Below are 27,399 nucleotides of genomic sequence, written 5' to 3'. Positions count from 1 at the left end.
ATAAACAGTACACTTCAAACTGACTGCACAGTTGGTTGTAATGAATTACAAAATAATCAGGTAGAATATCAGTCAGTTGTCCCAAATAAATTCTGCAACTTGGAACTGATATAGAAAACATAACATTCTACATGCAAATTATTTCATCTAAGAAAACAGGAACAGTTTAATATTCCCAGTATGCACAAAAGCTTTGCTTCCTGGGACCAAGAGACATGTCTCTGTTTTTCCCGAAGCAACTGTCAGCTAGCATTTCTTGCATTACATAGTGGTAACACTGCCTTCCTGAAAGTATGTGCCTTGCAAACTCCTCTAAAATCTTGCTCGTACAATGACTGTGCAAAAAGATGAGCTCCAGCAATAGTTTGGAGCATAGGAGCCAAATACTTTTATTGGTGTGGACCATTTTAGAGTATGCTGCCTGCATACCAAAATAAGCGCAAGTTAGCTTGCTTTCTGTAAATACGTTATCAGTTTTGAAAAGTAGTACTACAATAAAAACCTCTAATATATTTTATTCTGTGTATGATATAGGAATTAAATGTACATACAAGGTCAGAAGGATGGAGCTAAAGCTGCTTAAAGAGATATATGAGAACTGGTGGGTAGAAACAGAATGAGCTTTGAATATCCTCCCAAAAATACAGTGTCAAATGAGAACTGAGAAAGTGAAGAATGGAAACTATAAGCACAACAGTAGCAGCGAAGTGAAAGTCCTACACACCCAAGATCTGGTACCCTATTGAGCAAACCTTACCATCTGAGGCCATAGTTTCGTAAGGGAGCTTTTCAGCAGAACGCCGGTTTGGGCTGATGTTGTCTACCCCCAGCTGCTCATTCCTACCCCTTGTGCTGTGCCAGCGCCAGCACGTGCAGCCCCACAGTGAATAAGGACAGAGACCAGATGGTCCTGCCACTGCTGGAGATTAACAAATAGCAACAAAAGCAGCGATAGATTCTGAATTACATGGAATTCATACACAAAGGAGGGGACTCACGTTCCTGCGTGTCAATGAACATTTAGTCAGGGCTTCAACAAGAACAGGAGCGGGCCAAGCAATTCTTTGCATCAGATACAGAATTGGCAAGCAGCTACAGACATTGGAAGCTTCAACTCTGAACTCTCCAGCAAAAAGCAGGGCTAAGAAAGAAGAAACGACCACATCAGACTTACTTAAGAGACCCTGACAGCTTTGGTTGCTGAAGAAGTTTATCTGCGTGATTCAATGCCATAAGGTTATCACCCAAAGCCAGAGCCACGTAAGCACTACACGCAAGTATTGAGCACCTGGAAGGAAAAAGAAAAAACAAAAAGAAAAAAAAAGGGGGGGAAGCCAATATGTTAAATGGAGAATTCTGCAATTCCAAATGCAGCTGTTAAATGTCTTGGTGAAAAAATAAATCATGAACTTGCAATAATGCCTTTGCATCAATCTATGAAGGAGCTAGTGTTCCATTATCTATGGCCTCAATCGCATTCTCTGAATTAGAGATACATACGTTGTGGTCTATAAACCAAGGATCACCACAGTCTGCTCAGTAAGATTTTGCAATTTGGACCATAAGTAACAGATTAAAGAAAGATGGACCTCACCACATATTTTTATAATTTTTCTCAGGAATGGTTTCTCTTTCTCACCCTCTTTTTATTTGTTTGGACTCAGATTTGTATGCGCCCCCCCCCCCCCCCCCCCGCTGCAGCAAAAGGTTGCAGATTTGTAGATTTCAGCAAGGTAAAATCTCTAGACACATAACAGGAATCAATGAAGTTGTAGCACATTTCACTCTTGTATTCTACAACGTTTGCACACAGGCAGACAACAAACACTGGAGAATTTGGTATTTCCAGTTTTGAGAGCTGTAACCTGCTGCCAAGACTCCGACTGATCTGTGGCTTTTTATTGCCATCACAAACTTTTCTTATCTTTCCAAAACCCCCAAATCTCTGGCAGTTTCTGTAATAAAATCGGAACTACTTGCATTTTCCATCTCCAAACAATATCTCTATGCCAGGATGCCATTATTAGGCCAAGCTTCACACTTTGTAATAACTGCCCTCTCCCTTCCCAAACACGGCACTTGGGGTTATTTTCCACTTGGTAAGACATTATTCAATGCAGGCTGCCTTGTCCTAAAGGCACAAGCCTCTGCCTGAGACACCTTGCTGTGAGCAGACTGTCTTTCTCCAGGGAGGAAGAGCAGATCCTCTTAGTGGGGTCTCATGTTGGGAGCAATGGGAGGAAAGCCCTTGACTCTCCCGCTGGTAGGTGGGCTATTACTGTGCCAACCTTCTGGCAACTGTCAAGCCCATTTTCGGTCTAGCAATAAGTCATGTAATTCGTGGCAGGACCTGGGGTGCCTTTATTCCCCTTTCCCAGGAGGCATGCTCCTTAATTACACACAAGCAGGATAAGAAGCTTCTCCAGTATTTCTCCCTACCCCCCACTTCCTCTGCACTGTGCCCAGATGTCACATTAAATCTGAACACATACAAAAGCTTGAGAGAGGGAGAGGAAAGCTTCCCCAGCTCAAATCTCAAACCTAAAATATTTCTGAAAGATTATGACCGGGGAGGGGAAAGGGAACTTCTTTTCTTTTTAATTTTCTGTAATAAGTCTGTTCCTAAACAGCCTCTTTTCATCTCTGCCCCAAGGAAGCACAGCTTTTAAACCAGCAGAGATGCAAAGCATCACCAGCTAAATACAAGTCAAGGTGTGCAGAGTTGGTTTCTACTGGCCTTTATACCAATAGGTATCTTCTATTTCCCACATCATTTTAAAAGCCTTTTTGTACATCTGAATGCATGAACTCAAACACAAGACACACTCCAATCACACAACAGTTAGCCCAGCAAAACTGAAACCTACTCCTCTGCTCTAAAGACCCATCACTGTTTAAGCCTTGTAGGAGCTGAGCAAGATTCTTCAGCTATAGCCATCTAAAGAAGAGGAAAACATTCAGGCTTTCTTCCCTGCAGTACTGTTCTTGCACACTTGGATCCATTGTTGGAATCAGGAGATTCCAGGAGACCTGACAGCTAACCAGAGCAGAAGAATTGCACAAGGGAAAAGACAAACTAGTTTTTCACCCTGGTCAGGATTCTGACAAAACGCCACAGGTCGCCTTTGAGCGTGGCACTCTTCCAGCATCAGTGAGCCTCTGCATGCCCAAAATAAGACTGCCTTTGCACTAGGAAAAAGAAAAACTGTTTTTTTTTTTTAAACTGCCAGATTATGTCAAACAGCCTCTTGTGTAGGTCTAGGCAACAGGATTTGTCAGCCCACACAGACTGAAAGCTTACAGAACCCAAATTCCCCGTCTGACTTGGCTTATTTCTCAGGCAAAGGGCAAGCCAGAGCAAATCTAGTTCTTCAAAATTTACTATGAAGACATCAAAAACTGCACTTCTAAACTCTTCAGAAAGCATCATTAACGTGAGATAATTTCTACTAGCTGAGCACAACAGTGGCTATAACCTCTCTGCTTTTTACCTTTCAACACAGACAATACTATCCAAAATTTTAAGAAATACAGAATGCAGAAGGTGCTTAGTCAAATGGGGAAATTCAGCACCAGCAAAGGGGAGATGGGGAAGAACTATAAAGTGGCTGAGAGTGAGGAAGAAGAGAGATAAACAGCCATGGGACGATTAGCATTCTGAGCTTTCAGTATTGTGACAGGGCCAAACATCCCACTGCAACCTTTTAAGTGGATAAAAGAGGCAAAACTGGGCAGCTGGGGGGAGAAGAGACAAGGTATATCAGTGGGTAATCGTGGGCCTTACAGTATTACCTGTGAAATTATCAGCAATGTCAGTGACTGTCCTGGAATACCATATACAATACTAGGGTATGCACACTTCAACAATATGCAAGAAAATAAAATAAAGCATAATGATGGGCTGAAGAGTCAAAAGAAAGGTGGGGGAAGGTACAATTGGATCATATGGCTTACATCAAGGGTTTGCAGTCCATCTCTCTTCAGGACAAAGCAGGTGATCAAACTATTCCTTCATCTCTAGCTGCTCGGTAGGGGAAAATCAACATTCTCACACAAAGTTGTTCAATGCAGGGAGAAAAGGGCTATAACCAGGGCTGTTGCTAGCCATCTCAACTTTCACAATACAATCTACAAAATTTCAAATTTAGTAGCACTGTGGTCTACCAGACCTCCTTTACTCTTGATATATCCCAACAGTGTTGGGTTGTTCCAGTGTGGTGAAACATACCACAGGCTGAGAGCAGAGCAGAGGAACTGGCATCTCAGAGGATGAGAAGCAGCAAGGAGCAGAACTGTTTAGAAGAAACTCAGAAGAAAAACCTGGAGTTTCTACTGCCTATGCATCAATTCTTAGCAATGCTTGGTGTCCTCAGACTTCTGCTTAGTGCTTTTAAAACCTTGCAATTATTGCTTAATGTGAGAACGGTCTGCTCAACTACCAAACAATACATATGACACACAAGCCTTTTCTACATGGTATTTTTAATTTTTAAGAACTATTTAGGGGCAAAGTCAATCACTTTAAACTCTTAGGAGGATGTGCACCTGTACAAAATGATGCAAAACAAAGCATTTGAGTTGCTTGTTTCAGTTCTAGAAGCAAGAGTTTTTTATAATCCAGTGACTTCACAGAAAAGAACTGAATTGAATAGACACCTATTCCTCAGGATAATCCTTGCCACCATTCAGTATTTTTTCTTAATATTCCCTGACTAGACAAGAATTTTCATTTTTTCACTTAGCTCCTTAGTGAACAAGTCTACACGAATACACTAACATTTGAGCATAACGTATTTTGCTTTTCACAGGCGTCTACAGAAACTTAGAAGTAGTTTTAGCAGAAGCATTCTAGGGATGTCTGGTCCTCTGGGTTTAGCCACCAAAGCTAGCATGGCAAAATAGCAAACCAATGCTTTTCCTTTCCTTATATGATGTTCCTTACCAGAAGTGTGTAATTCTTGCTAAACTGATTAAGTTTCTCCTGACATGTTGTCAGGTTTCATCAGTAGATACAACAGCTGATTGTGAAAGAAAAAACTATGTATTAAAAAAGAAAACCATCAAGTGACACCATGTAATTTTGACATGCCGCAACCACATTTTCAACAGTCAGGAGAGAAAAAAAAAAAATCCCAAACCAAAACCACAACCACTGTTTTTAATCCAGTGCTTTCTATTTGGAGTTGCACGCTCTTGTACCACTTCAGAATAAATAATCAGGGTCTCACTAAAGTCTCCTTACAGATTCCTGCTAAATTGCTTTTAAATGAGTGGAGCAAAGCAAAGGTTAAGCTGGTCATTATAAAAGACAGGTTACCTGGGTTTTAGGCTGGAACAGAGTGTTTACCCAAGAGTTTAAGTAGGAAATTACTGTATGCTTTGTCCATAATGGAAACTTAAAACAGATTTCTTTTTCCTAAACAGGTGGATGCTTTATAGTAAGAGAGATTTTCAGCAGGCTGGCAGCCACCTGCAATAGTTAACATTGGCAGGGAATGATAATCTTGTTGGGGAAAAGTAAAGGGTTTCCAGATAACACGATACTTATTTAGACACATGGGAGTTACTCTGTTTGGAGAGCCCTCAGACTACTGAACAAGTAACTTAAATACCTTTGAGAACATGAAAAAAAAATCTACAGTCAAATTTTACCTATGTTCTCCCATGGTGAGGAAGTCAAATGCCTGGACACCAGCAACTCTTCTTTCTCTTAAATGCAAACTATTGATTCACTGCTGCTGAAAGGAGCATCATTCTCATCTAAAAGCAGCGTAGCTGCTTCCACCACTTCCTTTTTTTCCCCCATCAAACAAGTATACAATGTTGTGGGGGCTGAATTCCAAACTAGTTTTATCAAGACCTTAAAGAGAAAAGCTACCACACAGTAATTCCACCTATTCCACCTACCAGAATAGTAGCCATGGTCATGTTTTCAGCTTTGTCATTATGGGACTCAGTCTTTTATTTTTGCACAACATATAATGCTAAGCTTATAACCGTGGGATCAAACAGACAAATCCACTTTCTGAATTGAAATTCTGGATGGTTTCTATTTGTTTGAACTGAAAGCCCAGAAGAAAGGAAGCACACACATTTGAAAAGAGGCATCCTTAGATTAACAGCTACAATTCAGTGTTGCAAGTGCTTAAACAAACAAACAAAAAGCTAGGAATGACTCCAGAATCATAGCACAGCTTCATATTTTATAATAATTTTATATTATTTACTTGCCTTAAATTTTCTAATTCTTGTTTCTTCAAAGGCGAAGAAGGTGGAGCTGCAATGAATTTATCCCCTTCATGACTTTTATTGCTAGAATAAAAACAGTGTATTAAAGAGTGACTAAATAATAATCAATTAAAAAAAACTTAGTGCAATAAGCATCAATATTTATTCACTCCATTTAAAGGACAGCAAAAATTCTATAGCCTAAAAAGCAGGGAAATGAAACTATGCAGAAATTGAGACACATGCTCTTATCCAAACCATCCTGTGTGAGAAGGAAGACGAAAGACATTTGCTGGGAAGGATTTGACTGACAGACCAAACGACCCACACCATTCTCCACAGCCTTGAGTTATTTCTCAATAGGACAAGAACTTTAAACTGGAGAGACACAGAACTTGCTGCATTGGTAGCCTCTTTTGTTTCAGCCTGTAAGAAAAGCAGTAAACTAGTTCTCTCCTCAGATATCTTAAAAACTACTTACATAAAGAATCTAGAAAATAACACACAAAGTTCTGCACCTTACTTTAGACTTCTAGCTGCACTTAATTTTTACAATTATTTCAGAAGAGTCTGTCCACTGAACACGAACTTTTAAACTGATGCAGCTTCATATCTACTTATTACAAACAGGTAACTTCCAACTTAGACCTTCAAAACGGAAAGCAACAGACACCAAGGAAAACTGTACTCAATGCTGTTGTAGTGTAGATACTTCATGGCTTTGCCAAAAATTAGATTAAAAAGTACCCTTAACCGTTCAAAGTGTTTACTGTTTTTTGTGGATAAGCAAGAATCTGCCTCAGAATCAGCCTGCTCAATTGGTGGCATTTGCTCCAAAAGCATCCTGCTCAATTAGTGTGATTTTCTTCAAATGCCTTATGCATTTTACTCTTTTCTCATGGAGGTTCCTCTGTCAGAAGTAAAAAATTCCTAGGGAATCTTTCAGAACGTGACACACATTCAAGAACAGCCAGCTTTGTTGCTGGATATTTTGAAATTGGCAATGAGAACTGAAAGATATGAGGGAGGCTTTTCTGTTGTTGCTGTTGTGTTGTTTTTTAAGATGAAGAAGCATCTGGTTTTAAAAGCAAAGGTAGTAAAGTATCTTCCCATATAGCACATGTTTTCCTTTCCTCACTCCTACAAAACCAAACACCACCACCTCACAACCAAAACAAAAAAGGAGGTCTTGTCTGAGTAAGGGTCACCATTTTGTTTTCATCACTGCCCCTTAGTGGGCCCCATAAGCTTCAAATTGACCTCTCATTTAAACCTGAGAAGCTTCATCTCAATGGGCCGCATACAGCTTGCCAGAGAAAGTTAGTTCACAACCGCCAATCTCAGTAAGGAAAGAAGAAGAAAGCAAACAAACAAAAAAACCCCAAAACATCAACCACAGAAACCCCCAGAGTTTTATAAGTCATTTAGTAACTTGTCAGGAAAGACTGTCATTGGGACAAGAAGGTTACAGAGAACAGTAAATAGACTTTAAATATGGTTGCAGCAGTAACAGCCACCAGCCCCTAGCCATAGCCTGCCTCCAGGCAACCTCAGAATAGAGAGGCTGTGTCTCTCGCACGCTGCACGTATGCTGTGCTGTGCCTATGCAACACAGCATATGTGCAGTAAATCCTTGGCAGGTGACAAATGGATCCTATCTTCTTAAAATTTATCTGTACTTGAGTCTGACAAAAACATCGTGGGTATTTTATTACTAAGTAGTTCAAGTTCTAACATAGCCACTTTTCACAGATTAGTTATTGTAACTCTTCCCTTCTCAAAATGGTCATTAGTGAAAGCACAGGCCATGGCTAGAAAAGTTACTCTTCAGAAAGAAGTTTTGGATGCACCAGGATAAACACACACAAAAAAAAAACAAACAAACAAAAAAAAAACCCAAAAAACCCAACAACAAAAAACAAACAAACAAAAAAAACAAAACAAGCAAACACAAACCAAAACTACCTTCCTGCTATTTAATGTTTACATTTGACAGATATTGCCTACAAGTTACTTTTTCTGAATCTTTAAGGAGAAAAAGAGCTTAAGAAAAAACTCTTTTTTGTAAATAGCGATTTATTAAGCAATAGCTCCATGCTGCTTTCCTACTTATCTTCTAAATCTAGTTTCTCATTTCTAGTCTAAAACAAACTTGACAAAGCATACTAGGGCTGATGAATGTCAAATCAGATCATGGGGAAATGTTTACAGCTGAGTTGCCAGACATTTTCATACTGAATGAAGTACACGGTGCACGTGCACACACACATAAAATCACTGTAACATGTGAAAGTTCACTTACAATTAGAGAAATACCACTATGCACAGTGGAAGGGTGTTGGAAAACATAACATTTGCACCACAGAAAAAAAGATGGCCAGGGAAAAAAAAATGAATGCCACTGTCTCATTGATTAAAGTTGTTACGAATGGTACGAATTAACTCAGTTTCGTAGTCTTAAACTAGCATTCCAGCAATTGAAACAATGAACAGCTAAACAATATCCTTGGATATCCCAACACTACTGAGAGAATTTACACGTTATTTTTTTCTGCTGGCCAAACAGGAGAGATAGCAGACACAGACTGTCAGCCCAGAGACAGAAAGGTTTATATGCAATTCTGTTTACCTGCATGCTTCACTGCTTTCACTGTTCTCTGTATTTCCCCCCAGCTGATTACTAGTTTTAGATCCATTTTCTTGCTTTAGCTCCTGCTGATCTTCTGGGAGCAGCAGCAAGGCATTTCTTAGGCAGATTGCTGCAAATTCCATACTTGCTACAGGTATTGCTGAGGACTGCCCATCGCTTAAAGAGACACAGAAGTTAGCCAACAAATAGCAATCCTACTAAAACAGTAAAAGCAGAGCTCCAGAAAGATCTGAATGCAGAGAAAACTTTATCTAAAAAAAAATGAAATCATGTTTTAATATAACAAATTTAACTTATGAAGGTGTATGTATCTTGCTATTCTTATTTATCAAAAGTATGCCATGATGCCCAAATAGAGTGAGGAGACTCAAAAACAATTACAAGTTGTCTTGGTTTTCTTGACTTCACTTCCTGAAGTTTTATGGCAGAGCAACTAGATTCTCCATGAACTTTAGAAAAGTGGATTAGTGAAAAAGATGTATTTTTTTAGTGAGAAAAAGGGGAAAGATTTAGCTAACTAGAAATATGAATCTGAGGTAAATCAGTTTTAAGCTTTAATCCCTCTTAGTTACAACAGATACACAGTTGGGCCCTCTGCTGGCCACCATAGAGGAGGCATGCACATGATGTTAGGACTCCTCAAACATTTTAGCATGCCTCTGTCTTCCCTATATTTATTAATAATTACAAAATGAACAGTTATTCCATTACAGTTTTGAAAACGCCTGATAAACAGACAGGTATCCTTAACAAGGCTATGATAACAAAAATAAACAGCCCACTGAAATCTTACTTACTTATAAACAACATTCTGTATTGACTGGGATGCTAGGACTATCTTACGGTGGTAGCCTTGACCTACTATAGATTGCACAATTCCCTTTTTGCTTGGAAGACCTTTAGTCTCTTGTTCTGATGTCTGAAAGGAAGAAAAAAAAAAAGGACTAAAATATCAAGGCTGTTGAATGAAAGGTTGACAAAATGAGTGAAAGCTGGAAGACAAGTTTGAAGCTGCTAAAATGTAAGAATAAATAGTTTATATGGGTACAGTTTGAAATCTTGAGTACCATGAAGGATCAGGCACCTTTTATTGTCTTTGTGTTGCAAAGGCATTTTACTGCACACAGCGTAACCCCGATTAGTTCTGACAGTTTGTCTGATGGCCTACCGACCTAGTTTCTCCTCTGTTTTGAAAGCAAAAGAGCAATGAACTAAATCATATTAAAAGAACTGCAGGGATATCAAAAAGGAAATCATGATCTGACAAATAATATTCAGAATTGGCACTGCAAAACTTGCCAACTTCTCTCCCTGCTTACACAGCATTCAAAACACCCTCTAAAAAAGCTTCCTCAACCATTCCACAGGGAGCATGAAGCTGAAACACAACATACGCAAAGTTACATTAAATTAACAGATTTCTGAGTATGCAGACATTTAAGACTAACTTAAAATCACTCTAATTGTCAGTCTCAGGACTCAAAGCTCTCTACACTACATCTACTGAGGTTTGGTTGTTTTACCATCTTAACAACTTTGTTGGTAAGTAAAATTAGTGATGAAGTGTCACAGTTGTAAAGAAAAACTGTATTTTAAATAGCTATCACTTTTTAGAAAATTTATCAGAATCTATTGTAAAGAAAAATTATTGACATCATGATGGCATTTACTGTCAAATAAAAAGATACATACAATGAGTTTGGATATGCAGCACATTTTAGAAGAGGTGTTGAAAAAATGCAGAAGGGAATCATCTTCCATGGGTATTTTATAAACTAAAATACTAAAGCAGGTGAAGATTAGCTTCAGTGAAATTTCCTTTCTGCATGGTGTCCAGAGTATAATTGTGAATCCATGCTTCGATATCAAGGATTATTGCAAATTGAGTTACAAGATTAAATTAAACACACCTTTGATATTAGGGCCTCACTTGTCATGTTGCAGATCTATCTTATAAATTAAAGACACTTCCTTTGCCTTTAACTTTAAGGGCATCCATTAACATTAGAAAACCAAACACATTAACATTACAAAACATTAACGAAAACATCAACATTAATGAAAGGTCATTTTTTTTGGTACAATTTGTACAATTACAAATTTAGGAAGCAGCAAGCTGGTTTTGCGACATGAATTCAAGCTGTCTGGTACACCACAACATCACATCAGTAGCAGGGAGAAAGCTACCCTTCAGAAGCCTGGCATCATCTGGCCCAACAGTTGAAACTTCAATGCTGTGTCTGTGAAATGGGGATATAAGCAAACCTCTCCTATAAAAAAGCTGTGAATATCTTCCTTACATTTGCTGAAATAGAGATTCCAAAATAATGAGCACCATTGAAATTCCCAATGGAAAAGTTATGAATTTTTTATTTTGAAGGATTTGAGGAATGTGCAGTAAATAAGGCACACAGGCCACTCAGAGAGGGAAGAGAGAATTCTGATGGGGGGGAACAGAGTCAGTATAACCATTTGTTCAATTAATCCCATGCACCCTGTGCACTGAGTGAAATGGACACAGTCTGGAAATAACTGCATGGGATCATTCAGTTACAGATTACATCATCACACACACACAAGGGTGAATGACAGTTTCACAGGGAATCGAGTACAGTATCTCTTTAATTTCACAAACATACTATTTTGGTGCAGTTTCCTGCTCTAAGAATGAATAATCCTGTCCCAATCCCTCTGAATTTTAACAAACAGGCTTATCCTAAATAGACATGGATCAACAGGTTAAAACCAGTATGTCCCAGATGACATGCAATACATCTGCTGTCAGCAGGTTTCCACAAACTTTGCCAGCAGAGAAATGACAAACCTCAGCAGCTAGGGATTCAGTTCCCCAGCAGCTGTGATCAGGACTACTTCAGGATGAAAAAGGTTCATCTCTGCTTCCTCAGTCTATGCCAGTTTTAGGCTAAGCACACTACAATATTGCTTCTCAACCTCTAGTAGTAACTGAGTGAGGAAATAAATGAACTTTGAAGAGTTTTGGCTGCATGAAGAGAAGGAAAGATCAGCAGCAGAGGTTTCATGCAAATTAATTCCTTAAAAAAGGGAAAATAAGTTTTAAAGAGTTTGTATCACTTGTACATCAAAAAACCTGTAAATAATTAATTAAGAACATCCCAGGAAGGAAGCTTCTCTATAACCACATACTTGTCCTCTACAAGAGTCTGCATCTTCCAATAAAGTTCTAGGACATATGCTATATATTTTCTTTTTTTAAAACAGTATTATTCACCAATCTGATCCAATAAACATATTTATTAAAACATAAGCCCCCAACCTTACTGTCTGTTAAAACAGTAGCAACATACTTTCAGTTATACCTTTTACACTGTAGCATCTAGCCTTAAAGACAAAGACTCTCTACTAGGTAGATGCATGTTTTCTCCTACTACTCCAGCTAAGATTTACGCTAGAACCTCATCATTTCAAAAGCAGTAAATGCAACTCCCAGAGTATAAACATAAAAAACTAAGATGTTTCAGTGAAACATTTTTGAAACAAAGGAAGAAAAACAACCCTTCCACCTCAAAGTATCAGCAAAAAAAGTTATCAAAGTTGTTTCTGTGCATCAAGCCTTGAAGTGAGTTATCAAACCTTCAGAGCAGCCACAACAATTTTCTGTCCTTGGATACACAAATGGTCACTGACTCCAATCTCACCTCGTTATTTCTGCCATCCAGATACAGAAATCCTTGGCAGTACAGAAATTAGCACAGAGAAAAAATCTTGAGCAAGTTCAATTCTTATATTCACACGCACACATACACACACACAAAAGAATTAACTTGTGGGGCTGGATTTTTGTTGTTTTTAATACATACCACATATGATTTTACATGGGGATTATTATTTTATATTATTATTTTATATTATTATAATATATATATTATCTAGTATTACATTATGGTAATGATATTATATATTTTATATATTATTATTTTATGTAAATCGCATGTAAAATCATATATGGTATATATTAAAAATATGTACCATATATTATATCTTACCACATAAATGTTTTATGTAAACCCCAAGATTTTGCAACCAATATGAAATGAGTATGAGGCATCATAAAATACCCATAAATAGTAAATCAAACCAATAATGTTAGTATCTGCATTTTAAGTAGAAAGCATTAACCATATTGCTTCCTGTTATAAAGTGATGTCTATTAGAGAATAATAAATATATTATTTGGAAAAAAAACTTTGTATTTCTAAAATTATTTCACAAGTTTTGCTCAAGGAAGGTAAACCATCAGATGACTTTGGGAAATCCAATGTGCTGCAAACCAATTTAGGACTACCCATTCAGATTATGAGCTGTAATGTCAAAGGGCTGTGATGGTAAATTACCAAAACAAAACCAAGCTTAACCAGTGTCTCCAGCAAAAAACTTGTCACTTTATAGAGGAGCAGCTCTAACAGGCACTTACATGCTTTTGTTTGATCTCAAGCCAATCTTTCATATAGCCTATTCAAATTCTTCTGATCTTAGAAAAGTTAATTGAACACTGGGTCTCAAGACATAGTTTCTGTGGTGTCTTTCCTCCACCTATTGCAGCTTCAGATTAAAAATGCAAATGCACACATACACACAAATATAATATGGATTTACATAGAGGTGTTGCAACATTAGGCCTTTAAAACGTATAGTCCAACCCAAGGTACTATTTCTTCCTTTCTGTGATCACATGCCTCTCATAACTACAATCAAAATAAGGAATCTGCAAATCTACTTACCCCTTTATTGGCAGCAATGCAGCATTCTGCTATTCTTAGCCAAAGACGAGGGTTTGAGTGATAAACCTGGACTGCCTCAATCAGGCATTCAAAGGCAGCTAAGGGTCTCCCAATGTGCAAGAGCTGAATTCCACAGTTGTAGAGCAATTCATACCGTTTGTTAGTCAGTAGTGTACACATGGGTCTCCCTGAAAATTTTTTACCTGCAGAAAAGATTACATTAGATTGGATGTGCAGCTTGGGAGAGCAGAAACGTAACACTGGGAGGAGGAGAGAAGCTGTGGGAAACACCCCAAACCAAACCCCTTTCATCACAAAAATCCACTAGCCTCCCTCTGTGTACTCCTTCCACATCAAAGACAAATTAATTGTATTAGAATCATAGATTGGTTTCGCTTGGAAGGGCATTTTAAAACCATCTAGCTCCAATCCTCTGCCATGGGCAGGGACACCTTCCACTAGACCAAGGTTGCTCAATATTCTTTTTCTGTGTTCTTAATAAAGGTCGAAGCTCATTAAATGCCAACCACTCAAGCTAAACATTATATAAAAATACTGATTCCCAGATTTGTGAGAATACACATTTTTGTTAATCATATAAATTCCAGAAGAAAACCTCTTTGCTGTAACAAAGCATGAAACATTTTCTATCTTGACATTGCTGCCTAAGACTGCACTTCGATACGGGGCCAGGGGAGGAATGGGAAAAGCAGTAACGCGTGATAGTAACTAGATTTTAAAGAAACTTTAGAACAGGAACTTTATTTTGTCACATCCCCCTGACTGATGGCCCAAGACTATGAACAAGGGAGAAGTAACTGTCCCAGCCCCATGACACATCAAAGAAAACAGAAAAAAAAGAACCTATTTAATCATCATCTATTTCTGGCAACAGCAACTGTACTCTGAAGTCAAGTTACAATCAAAATTCTCACTCTCCTTACCCTGCTCCCCTACAAAGAGATGAAACAGGAATTCTGCTGGTAGTTACTGAAAGCTCCTATCATTTGCTTTCTTGATTCACTTTCCCCTCTTTCACCATCTGTTTTTATCTCTTAAAAGCCTTACCTGGATCTGAATTGCCCATTCCTAGTTGTGCACATGCATTATCATTCTCTTGCAAGGCTTTTTTAAAGTAAAAAATTCCTAAATTGTGCTTTCCCATTGCAAAGTGGATGCAGCCAAGGTTGTTCCAGAACATACACCTTAAGCATTCACCTGAGAGAACAAAAGAGCATTTTTGTAAACTGAAAAATACCACTGAGCCTGTAAAATGCTCCCATCACTCTTTCACGGGTCAGCATGCTATGGTAGTCTACTAAACATGTTCTTCAGTGAGATGTTCATAGGTTATGCAGTTATGTCTCTGCCTTGCAAGCACTTTAATAACCTACATTGCTGTATACCACTCTAGTTCTAGTACACAATTGACCTGAAATGTGAAGCAGCCAGATTTACAGCTACCAAGCATCATATTTTAGGATAACCAGGTATAAAGCCAGTATGACAGACTGCAAGCTACAGAAGTTCACCTGGAGGTTTTCATACAGCTTAGCATGCAAGTACTTCAAGTTTTCTGACAGATGGCTCTTGTGAAAAGGAAATTCTCAAGTGAGATTACCTGCCTAAATTTTATAAAATAAACAAATATGTCAACCTAAAACAAACAGGAAATGCACTCTCCTTCCTAAATATATCATGTTTAGGTAACACTGTAAGAAGTTCCTTCTAAATTACAAAGGACAGAAAATGAAACTCTTACCTGCTGGTAACTGAAGCATTACAGGGTTTTCATGGATAGAAAAAAAGCCCACAAAACCCCAGCTTAAAAATCCAAACCACCAGGAAATACACTATTAACAACTTAACCAATGTTTTAATCATAACCTAGAAAGACTATTAAGTGAACATTCTACTGTACAAAAAAGGTGTATGAAAATAAAACTTTCCAGAAAAATTTCAGTTATAAAGAGAACTTTAAACATAAAAACTGACAGAAAGGTAAGTTACAGTAAATTCTAAAAGAAGTGTCAAAATATGCCAGAATAGGCATTATGGAAATATTTTGAATGCTTTCTATTAAAGTTATCTGTAAATACAGAATTTAAAAAAATTATTTAGAATTCAGTAGTTTTACAGTACAAGTGATTTTTTTAAAATCCTAACACCAAACACAGCTTTCTCACTGCATTTTTTAACTGATGCTTTAAACAGTCAACTAAAATCTCAAATATATTTAAATAATACCATACACAGTATGCAAACACAGAATATATATTTATAGTATATGAATAACTGTTGTATCTAAATATTATACACACTGATGTGCTGGTAAATTTTTGTACATGTCTACACATATATACTTTCTAGATATAAAAGCAATGTAAAATGGCATACAATAGAAGTCAAACACTTCATGGAACATTAGCATTTTCCCCACAATCATCATTATAACTGCTATAGTCTCTCTCTTCTTTGAGTACAATCTGAAATCCCATTTCTAGGTCTAGTACATCGCTACTTGTTTCATGTCATGATTTAGACACATAGATGAGCCTTGCAAATATTACAGTTACACTTTCACAAATTCATTTTCATAGACAACTGCTGCATTTTCTAGAAGAACACTCAGTGAAAAACACAACAGTGTTACATGAAGAAGCACAACAAGAAAGATTAAAACATATACAGCATATAAACCCATGATATTCAGGGCCTAGTTTCCTAAGTAATCATTAATATGCTTTATATTAATATCTATGGGTACTCCTATTATACTACACATTTAAGTGCTCGCAGGATGAAGGTTTTCTATTTTACCTGTTTTCATGAAGCCCGGATGTTCAGCAATGTTTGCACTGTTTAAAAGTTTGACTGCTTTACGATAATTGCCCCTCAAATATTCAAAATTGCTCTTAAGAAAGAGAGAAGGAGCTGACTGTGAAGGAGAAAACAACAATTAATTACCTCTTGGTTTATGATTTACACTGCTAGTGTTAGATTACTCCACAGCTGGCCTCTACTGCCATTTTAAAAATAAATGGGCCTAGGCCCTAATACTTTCAAGAAGTAGCATTTCTTTCTTGAGCACATGATTTACACTCACCTCCTCTGAACTACAAAATGATTCATACACTGTTACTGCTCTAAAACCCAACACCAGTCTAGAGAACTCTGTCCCGGCAATGGCTAAGTGCAGAGGATCTCCTTTTTATTTAGGAGGATCTTCCTCCAACCTGTCTTCTAGTACACTCTACCCAACAGTTCCCTCCCTGCGGAGTTCAACAACTTCCTCCTGGGTTGTGATCTTCCTGGTCTGCCAACAGAGACTGTTGTAGTTCTGTCAAACTAGTAGCTGTTGAGGCTGGCAACAAAAGGGAAGTGCTCTCCTCCCATTCCCTGCTCCTCATTTAATGTTGAATTTATTTGGGATGGTGGACGTAATTCTGAGTTGAGAACTCCTATGTAAAAAAAGAAACTGCTTTCTAGCAAGAGGTAAGCCTCAAATAAATTTCAACAAAAACAAAAAAAGCGTATCACAGAATTAATCTTTTATGAATCGATTTAAATCACCACTGACATCAGACCTTTGTAATACCCGTGACATTCATAGTAAACTAAAACTTGTCTTGCGCTGCTTACATTATAAAGCAAACTGAACCTGTTCACTATATAGTGATTCACTGTTAATTTGGGATTATTAATCATAAAGTGCATTTTCTGAGCAACTGAAAACAGCACAAGTAAGAAAAGTCTACACTAATTTTACTTGTGGTGAAGAGATTACAAACCCAACTGACTGCATAAAGCATTATTTCAGACACCCATTTGCAGTAAGATCTTGCTTTGTAAAGAAAGTTAGAAAATTCAATTTTAAGATAGAGAACAGATTTACATTAGAAAAACATTAGCTTTGAGAATACTTACATTCCCAGCTGTATTCATTACAGACTTGATCTCCCTTTTGCATGCTTTTAGTGACTTCATCTGGATATAGGCTCTCACCTTATACTGTTAAAAAATTACATTTATTAAACAAAAAAAAAAAAAAACAACCCCAAGAACTTGTGCAGGTTTGCAAGATGAACTATTTCTAGAGATTTATTACAGAATACTTCATGTGCATCTTAAAGCCAGGTAGTAAAAAGCTGTTCAAAAAGCCTTCCTAAAAAGACATTATATTCAGACCTTCAACAATAAATGCATATATTTTGCATTCACAGTAAACAGATGCACATTCTGTTCAATGGTCAACAGCTAGTGTCTATTCAAACATATACTAGCACTTCAAATGACAAACTAATTAAAATAACCTAACTTCTTAATCCCAGACATTCACCTACTAAACCGAATACACCAATTAGTGAATGCTGATAAAGAAGCATTTTGATCCTTCAAATATTTTTCTACAGAACAGTAGTGAAATAAAAACTCTGCTGATTTAGACTGTTGGAGGTCTGACAGATATAAGGTCAGTGCAGCTAACTGTAGTTTAAAAAAAAATTATGACAAACTGTGAGGACTGAAATCGTGGGGTTCTTTTGGTGTTGGGTCAGTTTTTCCTTTACATGGCTCTTAAAAAATGAAGAGTTAAATAAATTCTTTTGGTTTCCCACATGAAATTCAAGACAGAATATCACAATTCATGCTGAACTGGATGTGAAGCAGATGGTACTTGTTTTTAAGAAAAACTTGAACTAATATACTTGTATAAGTAATATGCAGACACTTACCTGATGTATCTTAGATTTAGCAACTTCTATTAAAGCTCCGCTTTCAGCTTTTTGATTCGAGGAATCTTTATTTGTATTATTACCCGACTGTCAAACAGAAAAAGGGAAGTGTTACTATTAGTCACCTTTTAAATTCAGTTTACAGATTCTTTCATAAGCTATTTTTATCAATCGCACAAGAAGAAAATTATTTAACAGTCAAAAAATACACATCCCACCAAATACTGTAACTCGAGCTTAACAATCAGAACCCATGAACAGCCACAACAGCCTATGAAGAGCAGAATTCTATATTAACATCAGTGTTACACTATGTTGCTCTGCAGTTGAAGCATTTTAAGAATTCTCTTACCTAGAAGGATTATATGTACATTCTAGTCTCTCTTTAATATTTTCATCAATAGAATTACTATATACTTAAAGAGAAAATATTTTATCTTAAGTATGACAATCCATCAATGGGAAAAGACTGAAATGTCCTTTTTTCACTTTCAAGCCACTAGTCATTCCATTGATTTTTTTCAGAAGACACATACAAAAGATTTCATTTGAAAGTATTCCTCATACTTTCAGATACTGCGTAAAAAAAATGCTTGATTTCTTATCCTTTGGCATGCAATTGCAATTCCCCTCTGACACCGATTTCCCTTTCAAATTCAGAGTCTCATAGTCATAATCCAAGACAAATAAGGAAAACTAATTATATTTGACCATGAAAACAACTGTCTTTCCAACACAACCGTCTGACTTAAAACACTTCTTAGCTCCCTGGGAGTAGGAGACAAGGATGAAACAGAGGGAATAAACAGCTGCTGTATAAAACTAACTCAGTTACTAACACGTATAAGTTGCTGTCTGAAGTTACAGGCGATCTAACAGTTTTATAATTCAGAAGTCTTATAAAAGTATTTTTGGGCTGTGTTAAAGCATATTTCATGTAAAGACTTAGTGGCACTCATCTTATTTTAAGCTCACCTCATTTTTTCCATTCTTGCTGTTACTGTTGCCCTGTGAAATCATTTTTTCCAGAACAGCAAGCAAATGCAAGGCTTTCTCAGCTTGGTAAGTTAGAAGGTATAGGTCTATAAGCAAGAAGCAGACAGCCTGGGCAAACTTCTCTTCTGTAGAAAGCAAAGAAGTAAAACTGATTTTACAGCTCTAATACCAATCCTTCCAAACACAACAAAAAAAAAAACAAAACAAAAACCAAACCAAAAACCAACCACCTGACTATAAAGTGCATCTATGCAACACTATGAGAAAAATACATATATTACATAAAAAAGCCCCACCATGCAGATATGCAGAATCCCATAGAACTTGAAAGGATTCCATACAAACTTATCTCTGCTGGGCTATCTTCTCAGGATAGCTACTAAACAGACATACTGAAAACTAGGAGGAATTGAAGGAGAAACATAGTAGTATTTATGTAATTTACGGAGACACATACATCTTTCAGCCTTGTTACCTCTATAATTCAATGAGGATTTTGAAGTTATTTAATACAAGTATGGCAATTACACTACACAGGGTGCCAGAGCTCATTAGAGCTCGAGACTTTATATTCAGATATGAGCACATACAATTATGTATGGCCTAATGCAGGTATTTAAAAATGTGGGTGCCTGACAAAAACACACCTACCCATGAAGTTGCCTGATGACTCAAAATACTAGATTTTAATTTATTTAATTAGCTTGTTCATATCATTTACATAAATACCTTTTAGAGATGTCAAAAATCCATTTCAGTTTCATTATACTTGTCTGCTAAATGCCCTGGAAGTGCCTTCCCCCCAAATTCAATTGCTGTCTTCGATACAAGTAAAACATAAGCTTCATTCCAAAGCCTACCTACTTTTTTTAGAGCCATATCAGGCAAATTACAAATCACTTGTCTGGTAGTGATCCTTTTGTAGTTATTGAATTAAAACTCTTCTTTCTATGTACATACCGAAAGGCTCTATGAACTGGTACAGCTTCTCCCCAACTGATATAGCTTCAGTATACTGACGCAGATGATACAGAATAACAGCTTGATTGTAGTACAGCATACTGTTTTCAACATCATCCAAACCATCCATTTCTTCAACAACAGAGTGAACCTGAAAGAAAAACAACCACTTTTTAATAAAAGTTTTTTTAAAACTTTTAATACCTATGATTTTTTAAAGTGTCAAAAAAAAAAAAATAATCCGAAGGTATGAATCTGTCTAAAGCTAGGTAAGCAAGAGCTATAGGCTAAGAAACTTTATTGTTGCCCACATAAATCCAGAAAAAAATTTACAATTAAGTAGAAAGCCATCACTGAGTAGTAAAGTAACATTTTCACTTTTTTAATTTTTTCACAAACTATTTCAGGTTAAGGAACTGTCAATTGAAAGAACATAGCACGTGTTTCTATGGTTATAATCTCTGAAACATTTCAGCTTCAGATCAATTTCACCAATAACTAAAAACGTAACTATAAAACCAGTGTTCTTAAAAGATTAAACAGACTCAGAGGTTTAAAAGTAACGTTACTTTCTTATTCCTTTATTAAAATCTAAGGGATAAGGGGCAGAAATTTTATTCCTGTTTCACTGGAATATCTCACCACCATTAACAGTACTCACAATCAAGTATTATGTCAATACATTTGCATTACCTGGTTCTTCAGCTGGTTAAGGGTTTGTCTCAAATTGTCTGTTGTAGTCTGGTTACTTTTACAGAACTCTGCAACAGCAGTATTCAAAGTTATTTTGTAGTCATCTTTGTTTATGTCTCGAAGGGTATTCAGGTGTTGTAAACAAGCATCATAGTTGCCAGCCTGGAAATTGCACACATACCAGAAACATGCATTTAGAAGATACAAAGTATGAATTAGCTGGTTACTAAGTTTTGATGAAAGTATTTTCTGTAAGTTTAAAGAGCAAAGTAGTATTTCCTTTATCAACAGCAAGCGGAGCAAACTAAACATCTACACACATCCTTTGTTATTTATTCAGATTATAATGTATGAGAAGTAAGTCTAAAAGTTGACGTCATATTCAAACTTGAAGAAGAATTTTGTGGAGGAAGGCCAAATGGAGTAGTCGATTATTACAAACAGATGTTTCCATGAAGCATTATTATGATTTCTCTTCATCATACTATTTTGAGTTTCAAGATTCTTTATTTCCTCAGTTTTCATAATCTTTCCCCATCACATGCACATTGAGCAGCTGCAGTTGCTTACTTAAGTCCCATCCTGTCATTCTGTGTTCATTCTTCACTTCATCTGGAGAGACCAAGTTATAATTTAGTCTGTGGAAGTCAGCTTAACACAGGTTGGAAAAAAGAGGGTGTCACTTTCACAGTACAGGTGTAAATATTTTTACAAGTTTTAGCTACTGAATGAAGTATTCTATCACCAGTTTAGGCATGCCTAAACAGAAACTAGGACCCAAGCGTGATGCTCCTCAGAGGTGTGACTTAATCAAGAAATCCCCTTCTTTGACCTCACTAATGAGCAAGGACTTCAGAATGGCAGAACTCTTTCTGCTTTCATTTTTAGTCTGCATTTGTGCAGGAGGAATTTAGTGGTATCAAGGAATGAAAAAGAACTCCAGACTCTTTCAACTATGTTAAGCCTAAATGATCCTTCACTGACTACTGTTCAATTCCAATATAGGAATTATCACTTTCACCTCTTCTGTATCAGGATTACTTCCAATCTGGTCAGCCAAATAAGCAGATTCGTTTCCATCCCTGTCAACGCTTCAAAATCGAAAGCTATGCTCTTGAGCACCATGACCACTTCCTCCTCCCTTTTAAGTGCTGTTCCATGGAGCTTCTCCAGTGCTCCTGCCTAATTTCCTCTATTAAGGAAAGCATTACAATAGAGAAAGGCTCTGTGGTGCTTCTGCTCTTCCCAAGAAAGTTGCCATGCTGCGGTGTCATGGTTTAAACCCAGTCAGGCAACTCGTTCACTCACTCCCCCCCTTCTTTCCCTCCCCCTACTCCCGGAGGGACGGAGAGGAGAATTGAAACGAATGCAACTCCCATGGGTTGAGATAAGAACAGTTCAGTAACTAAGTATAACACAAATCACTACTGCTACCACCAATAATAACAATGATAAAGGAAATAACAAGGGAAGAGAATACAATATCTCACCACCAGCCGACCGATAACTCACCCCCCCAGCCCGACCAAGCTCTGACCAATACCTCCTCCAACCCGGCAGTCTACCAGCCCTTCTGGCTAACTCCCAGTTACATCCTGGGCATGACGTGCTATGGTATGGAATACCTCTTTGGCTAGCTTGGGTCAGGTGTCCTGTCTCTGCTTCCTCTCAGCTTCCCCTCCTCCCTGGCAGAGCATGAGCCTCACAAAGTCCTTGGCCAAACCAAAACATCCTTGTTATCAGCTCTGTTCCCAAGCCGAAAGTCAAAACACTGCACTGCACCAGCTACCAAGAAGGAGAAACATGACTGCTACTGCTGAACCCAGGACAGGCGGCTACTCTCAAAAGAACCATCCCAGTTCCTTCAGTCTCCTATGAAAGCACAGTTACACAATTTAAAGAGAGATGTAGCAGGATGTTGATTCTCAGTATTTCCACAACTCTAAATATCAACAGCATGGATTGCCTAGTGATCATGTGCATAACCACAGGGACTTGTAATTCAACTGCTGGCATGCTCTTTAACTGAGACAGTTCATCTCCCAGTGATCGTCTTCATGTGTTCACACTCAGAGCTTCTCTTCAACAGGAGTAGCTTTCAGGTCAGAGCAACAAGGCTTCTAACCATGGCTGGACTAAAAATCTTGAACCCTTAAATGGTCAACTTATTTTTCCCTCAGCCAACAACAGTTCTTTACTTGACTCTACCAGACAAAATCTAGGATATGATATAGAATTCTGCAGTAATTCTATCAAGGCTGGTATTGGAAGTGAAATATAATAAGGCAGCCCACAAAGCTATTTAAAGCAACTCAATAGCAAACAAAACTGGCAAACATGGCAGCAGATTAATTCTGCTCACATCTGCTGCTACTTCACAACTCCATGAACTTAGAGAGTTCTTAAAGCAAGGAAAAAAGTATGAAATAAACAAGATACACTGGACAAATATTAAAACTAAAAGTCTGATCTGCTGAAATCATTGACAGATCAAAAGTATTTTAAGCTTGTAGATCTGTGGGCAAGGTGGAAAATAGACAAATCTTTCATGTGCCTTCAGTTTTCAGGATGCCAATGAGCAAAGAGCTATTGAAAAACAGTCATTGAGCTAGAAAGCACTCAAGAAGACATCAGTGAACATCAACTGTAGTCAGTTTAAGGACCAACTACATGTAACAACATTCTAGGCAAAAAAATGTAACAAGTGAAACACACAAGAAGGAACCTCATAAGACAGTATTTAAATTCTTCCCTCAATCTATTTAATACATCCAAAACCGAATTCACAGAATCAGAATAGTTCGGGTTGGAAAGGGCCTTAAGATCACCTAGTTCCAACCCCCCTGCCACAGGCAGGGACACTGCACACTAAACCATGTCACCCAAGGCTTCATCCAACCTGGCCTTGAACGCTGCCAGGGATGGAGCTTTCACAACCTCCCTGGGCAACACATTCCAGTGCCTCACCACACTAACAGGAAAGAATTTCTTCCTTATATCCAAACTAAACTTCCCCTGTTTAAGTTTTAATCCATTACCCCTTGTCCTATCACTGCAGTTCCTAATGAAGAGTCCCTCCCCAGCATCCCTACAGGCCCCCTTCAGATACTGGAAGGCTGCTATGAGGTCTCCAAGCAGCCTTCTCTTCTCCAGGCTGAACAGCCCCAACTTTCTCAGCCTATCTTCATACGGGAGGTGCTCCAGTCCCCTGATCATCCTCGTGGCTCTTCTCTGGACTTGTTCCAAGAGTTCCATGTCCTTTTTATGTTGAGGACACCAGAACTGCACACAATACTCCAGGTGAGGTCTCACAAGAGCAGAGTAGAGGGGCAGGATCACCTCCTTCGACCTGCTGGTCACGCTCCTTTGGATGCAGCCCAGGATACGGTTGGCTTTCTGGGCTGCGAGCGCACACTCTTGGCTCATGTTCATTTTCTCATCGACCAACACCTCCAAGTCATTCTCTGCAGGGCTGCTCTGAATCTCATTTTTGCCCAACTTGTAGCTGTGCTTGGGATTGCTCCGACCCAGGTGTAGGACCTTGCACTTGTCATGGTTAAACTTCATGAGGCTGGCATCAGCCCACGTCACAAGCGTGTCAAGGTCCCTCTGGATGGCATTCCTTCCCTCCAGCGTATCAACCGAACCACACAGCTTGGTGTCGTCGGCAAATTTGCTGAGGGGAAATTATGCAAGGCATTGTAGAGACAGAGCCACAACAATTGAAAGGAAAATCAATTACACTTCCTGTCACTTGCTACACTAAATAAAATTAGGAGACAGTACAAAGAAGTAAACTGAAAGATGTGGTACCTGAATTTTAACACACTCAAAAAGATCTTCCAAGAAGCACAAAACAAGTAGCAAATACTGCCTGTAGGTGTTACGTGTTGAAGAATATGTTTTAATGTAAAGTGACTGAACAGTATACAACAGTTTTTGTGAAAGAATAGAGAAAGATACTAAAATGAAAAAGGTTTGTTAGGTTGCTGGTTTTTAACTACATGTAGTTCCTTTAAATCCTTCAACACAACATTTTTAACTTGAAGCAATTAATTCTTCAGACATATCATGCATTTTCAACACTGACACAGAACAGCAACCTGCTTCTAATTAACTCAGTTTTTAAGATTACTAAATTTTGAGAATCAAGATTAAGCACAATCTTGTGCACTTCATTCAAGTATCCCCTTCAGACATCTCACACCACAGCAGACAGAAAACTCATGTGCTGTCTTGAGAACACAACTTGTGCTACTTTTTATATAATATCCCGTTAAAACATTTGCAACTGTGATAAGAAAACAGGAAGAATAATTATAAAAGCCCATTTAGCAGTTGTGATAAATCAGAAGTCTCAGAGCTTGGCCCTGTCTTACCAGAAAAGCTTGTAATGCACTGCTTGACAATTCCTTTTCCTGATCGGTAATCCCAGAAGTACCAGCTCCTTCATGTTTCTCAGTACCTTGATCTGTAAAGTGGTCAGAAGGTTACAAGAAAGTTTGCAAATGTGATGACAGCTCTTCAGTTTAAAAAATTTGTTTCTTCTAGTTCTCATGATCTTCTCACCAGTACAACTTACTTCCCAGATAACTGCATTATTGTCTCCCTACTACACTGAAATATCTCATTATCCTATCCTCCCAGTGAATTCCTCTCCACAAAATGTAAATGTAATAATCCTAGCTAAATTACCATGCTAAAGCACTAACCAAAGTCCTGCAAGTTAACTGACAACGCACACATTTTAGATTTTTCTTCAAAGCTGCAACCATATACTAGGATAGCCTTTATTTACATAAAGGGTACCACACTGGGTTAGATGAAAACCCCATGCATCCTGTATGTTGCTTCCTAAACAACAAGAGAGGGACACATCAGGGAACAACATACAAAACAGCAAACACTAGAACTTTCACCCAGCTCTCTGTTTTGGAAGAATAAGTCTCCCTAAGTAAGAGGCTGCAATCAAAATATCATTGTTAATAATCACTGGCAGACCTGATATATTTTTTCAATCTCTGCATACTTTTGCATTCTTCAATTATACCCCACAAAATGCTATGTAGTGATTATATTGCAATACAGGAGGAAATGCTGCCTATTCACTTTTTCCACCTCACTTCCAGTCTTGGAGATCTTTCTTTGAATCAATTCTCTTCCAGGATGAGCAGGCACAGTTTATTCTGTACCTTCCTCACATGTTTTTTCCCCAGAATCTTCTCCGGTTCTACTATATCTTTTTCCAGATTAAGGCAACAAGAACAGAGTGTAGTAGTTAATGATGGTGTCCCCTTTGAGCATTTATACTGCAATATAATAAGGGTTTAACTGTCTTCCATTTCTTTTACATAGAATTCTTAGTGTTTTAACTTTCAGTCACTATCGAGCATATTTTTCAGAAAGGAGTCTGCTGAACCATGTAATTCAGAATTTAGTGCAGTGAAGCTGCATTAAAAAAAGATAGTACAGCCATTCCATGTCAAAGAAATCAAACCCTCCCACACTAAACCCTTCCCTGTACTGAACACAAACTAGTGGAGGGGAAAAAAACAACCCAAACCATCATATCACCGCTCTGGACCACTTATTTCGGGAACCATGAACTCATGTGCTAGAACATACAAACGTAATTTAATGATTTTGAAACAAGGACTTTATAAACCGCTTTTGCAGAAAACTATTTCTTCAATTTCACAGTGGAAGCACTGCTCTAACCTACTTTTTGCTATCTTAATAGGCTAGGTATGCTTTGTAAATTCAGTGTCTTCTTTTTCTTCCCTAGCATTCACAGATGTAATGCAAACTCTGCTAATTTTGCTTTCACTTTGAACAAATGAAGACACTTATCCATGAGTTCTGCTTCAAAAACAACATAAAACCAACCATTTGTCTGCTCCTGACTACGAAATTTGCAAATATAAGACAAACAATCCTGAGAGGATTCATCAATTAACATCCTTAGTAAGTATAACATAGACTTAGTAATGTATTACTAGTTTGTTCTTGTTGCTGAGAAGACAGTGACATCCCTTCCATTGCCATATATAACAACACATTTGAGCAAAAACTGTAAATATTTGGATGTAATCCTGCTTCAAGACACCAACAAAACTGAGATTTTAAAAACTCAACAATCTTAAATCTGCAACTCACAAAGTAACCCACTGTGATTTAGACTAGATTCAGCAGTTTCAGTACTCTGTAAGGAAGGATCTCCAAGGGGCTACAGAACTGCATACATACACATACTATAAGATCTGTGTATAAGGCATTGATGAGTACCACTTGCACTGCCTTTTCCTTGAAAGGGAAGGACAGGAGAGAAAATTAAAACATAAAAAAGCTCAGAAAATGTTTGATGTGCCAAGGTTTTCTG

The 27,399-nt window shown here is 37.8% G+C and overlaps 1 protein-coding gene across 6 annotated transcripts in view; it reads right to left on the bottom strand.

The window, feature by feature from the left end:
• The window catches only part of CNOT10 (CCR4-NOT transcription complex subunit 10), a 35,853-nt gene that overhangs the window by 4,879 nt on the left and 3,575 nt on the right, over positions 1 to 27,399 (bottom strand). For all 6 annotated transcript variants that reach the window (XM_061465022.1, XM_061465024.1, XM_061465020.1 and 3 more), the window contains 13 exons: positions 25,400 to 25,491; positions 21,021 to 21,182; positions 20,328 to 20,478; positions 19,347 to 19,492; positions 18,372 to 18,458; positions 17,566 to 17,649; positions 16,459 to 16,576; positions 14,707 to 14,856; positions 13,639 to 13,841; positions 9,676 to 9,797; positions 8,858 to 9,034; positions 6,232 to 6,312; positions 1,175 to 1,288 (listed from right to left, as the gene is read on the bottom strand). In XM_061465022.1, the coding sequence (XP_061321006.1) occupies positions 1,175 to 1,288; positions 6,232 to 6,312; positions 8,858 to 9,034; positions 9,676 to 9,797; positions 13,639 to 13,841; positions 14,707 to 14,856; positions 16,459 to 16,576; positions 17,566 to 17,649; positions 18,372 to 18,458; positions 19,347 to 19,492; positions 20,328 to 20,478; positions 21,021 to 21,182; positions 25,400 to 25,491 (1,687 nt within the window). The remainder of the gene's footprint in view (positions 1 to 1,174; positions 1,289 to 6,231; positions 6,313 to 8,857; positions 9,035 to 9,675; positions 9,798 to 13,638; positions 13,842 to 14,706; positions 14,857 to 16,458; positions 16,577 to 17,565; positions 17,650 to 18,371; positions 18,459 to 19,346; positions 19,493 to 20,327; positions 20,479 to 21,020; positions 21,183 to 25,399; positions 25,492 to 27,399) is intronic.

The sequence above is a fragment of the Pezoporus flaviventris genome, unplaced genomic scaffold (genome assembly GCF_033815535.1).
Source record: "Pezoporus flaviventris isolate CSIRO_AGI_PZ_B2104156 unplaced genomic scaffold, CSIRO_AGI_Pfla_v1 ptg000037l, whole genome shotgun sequence".
In the NCBI taxonomy this organism is placed as follows: domain Eukaryota; kingdom Metazoa; phylum Chordata; class Aves; order Psittaciformes; family Psittacidae; genus Pezoporus; species Pezoporus flaviventris.
This window is presented reverse-complemented; position numbering and strand designations above follow the sequence as displayed.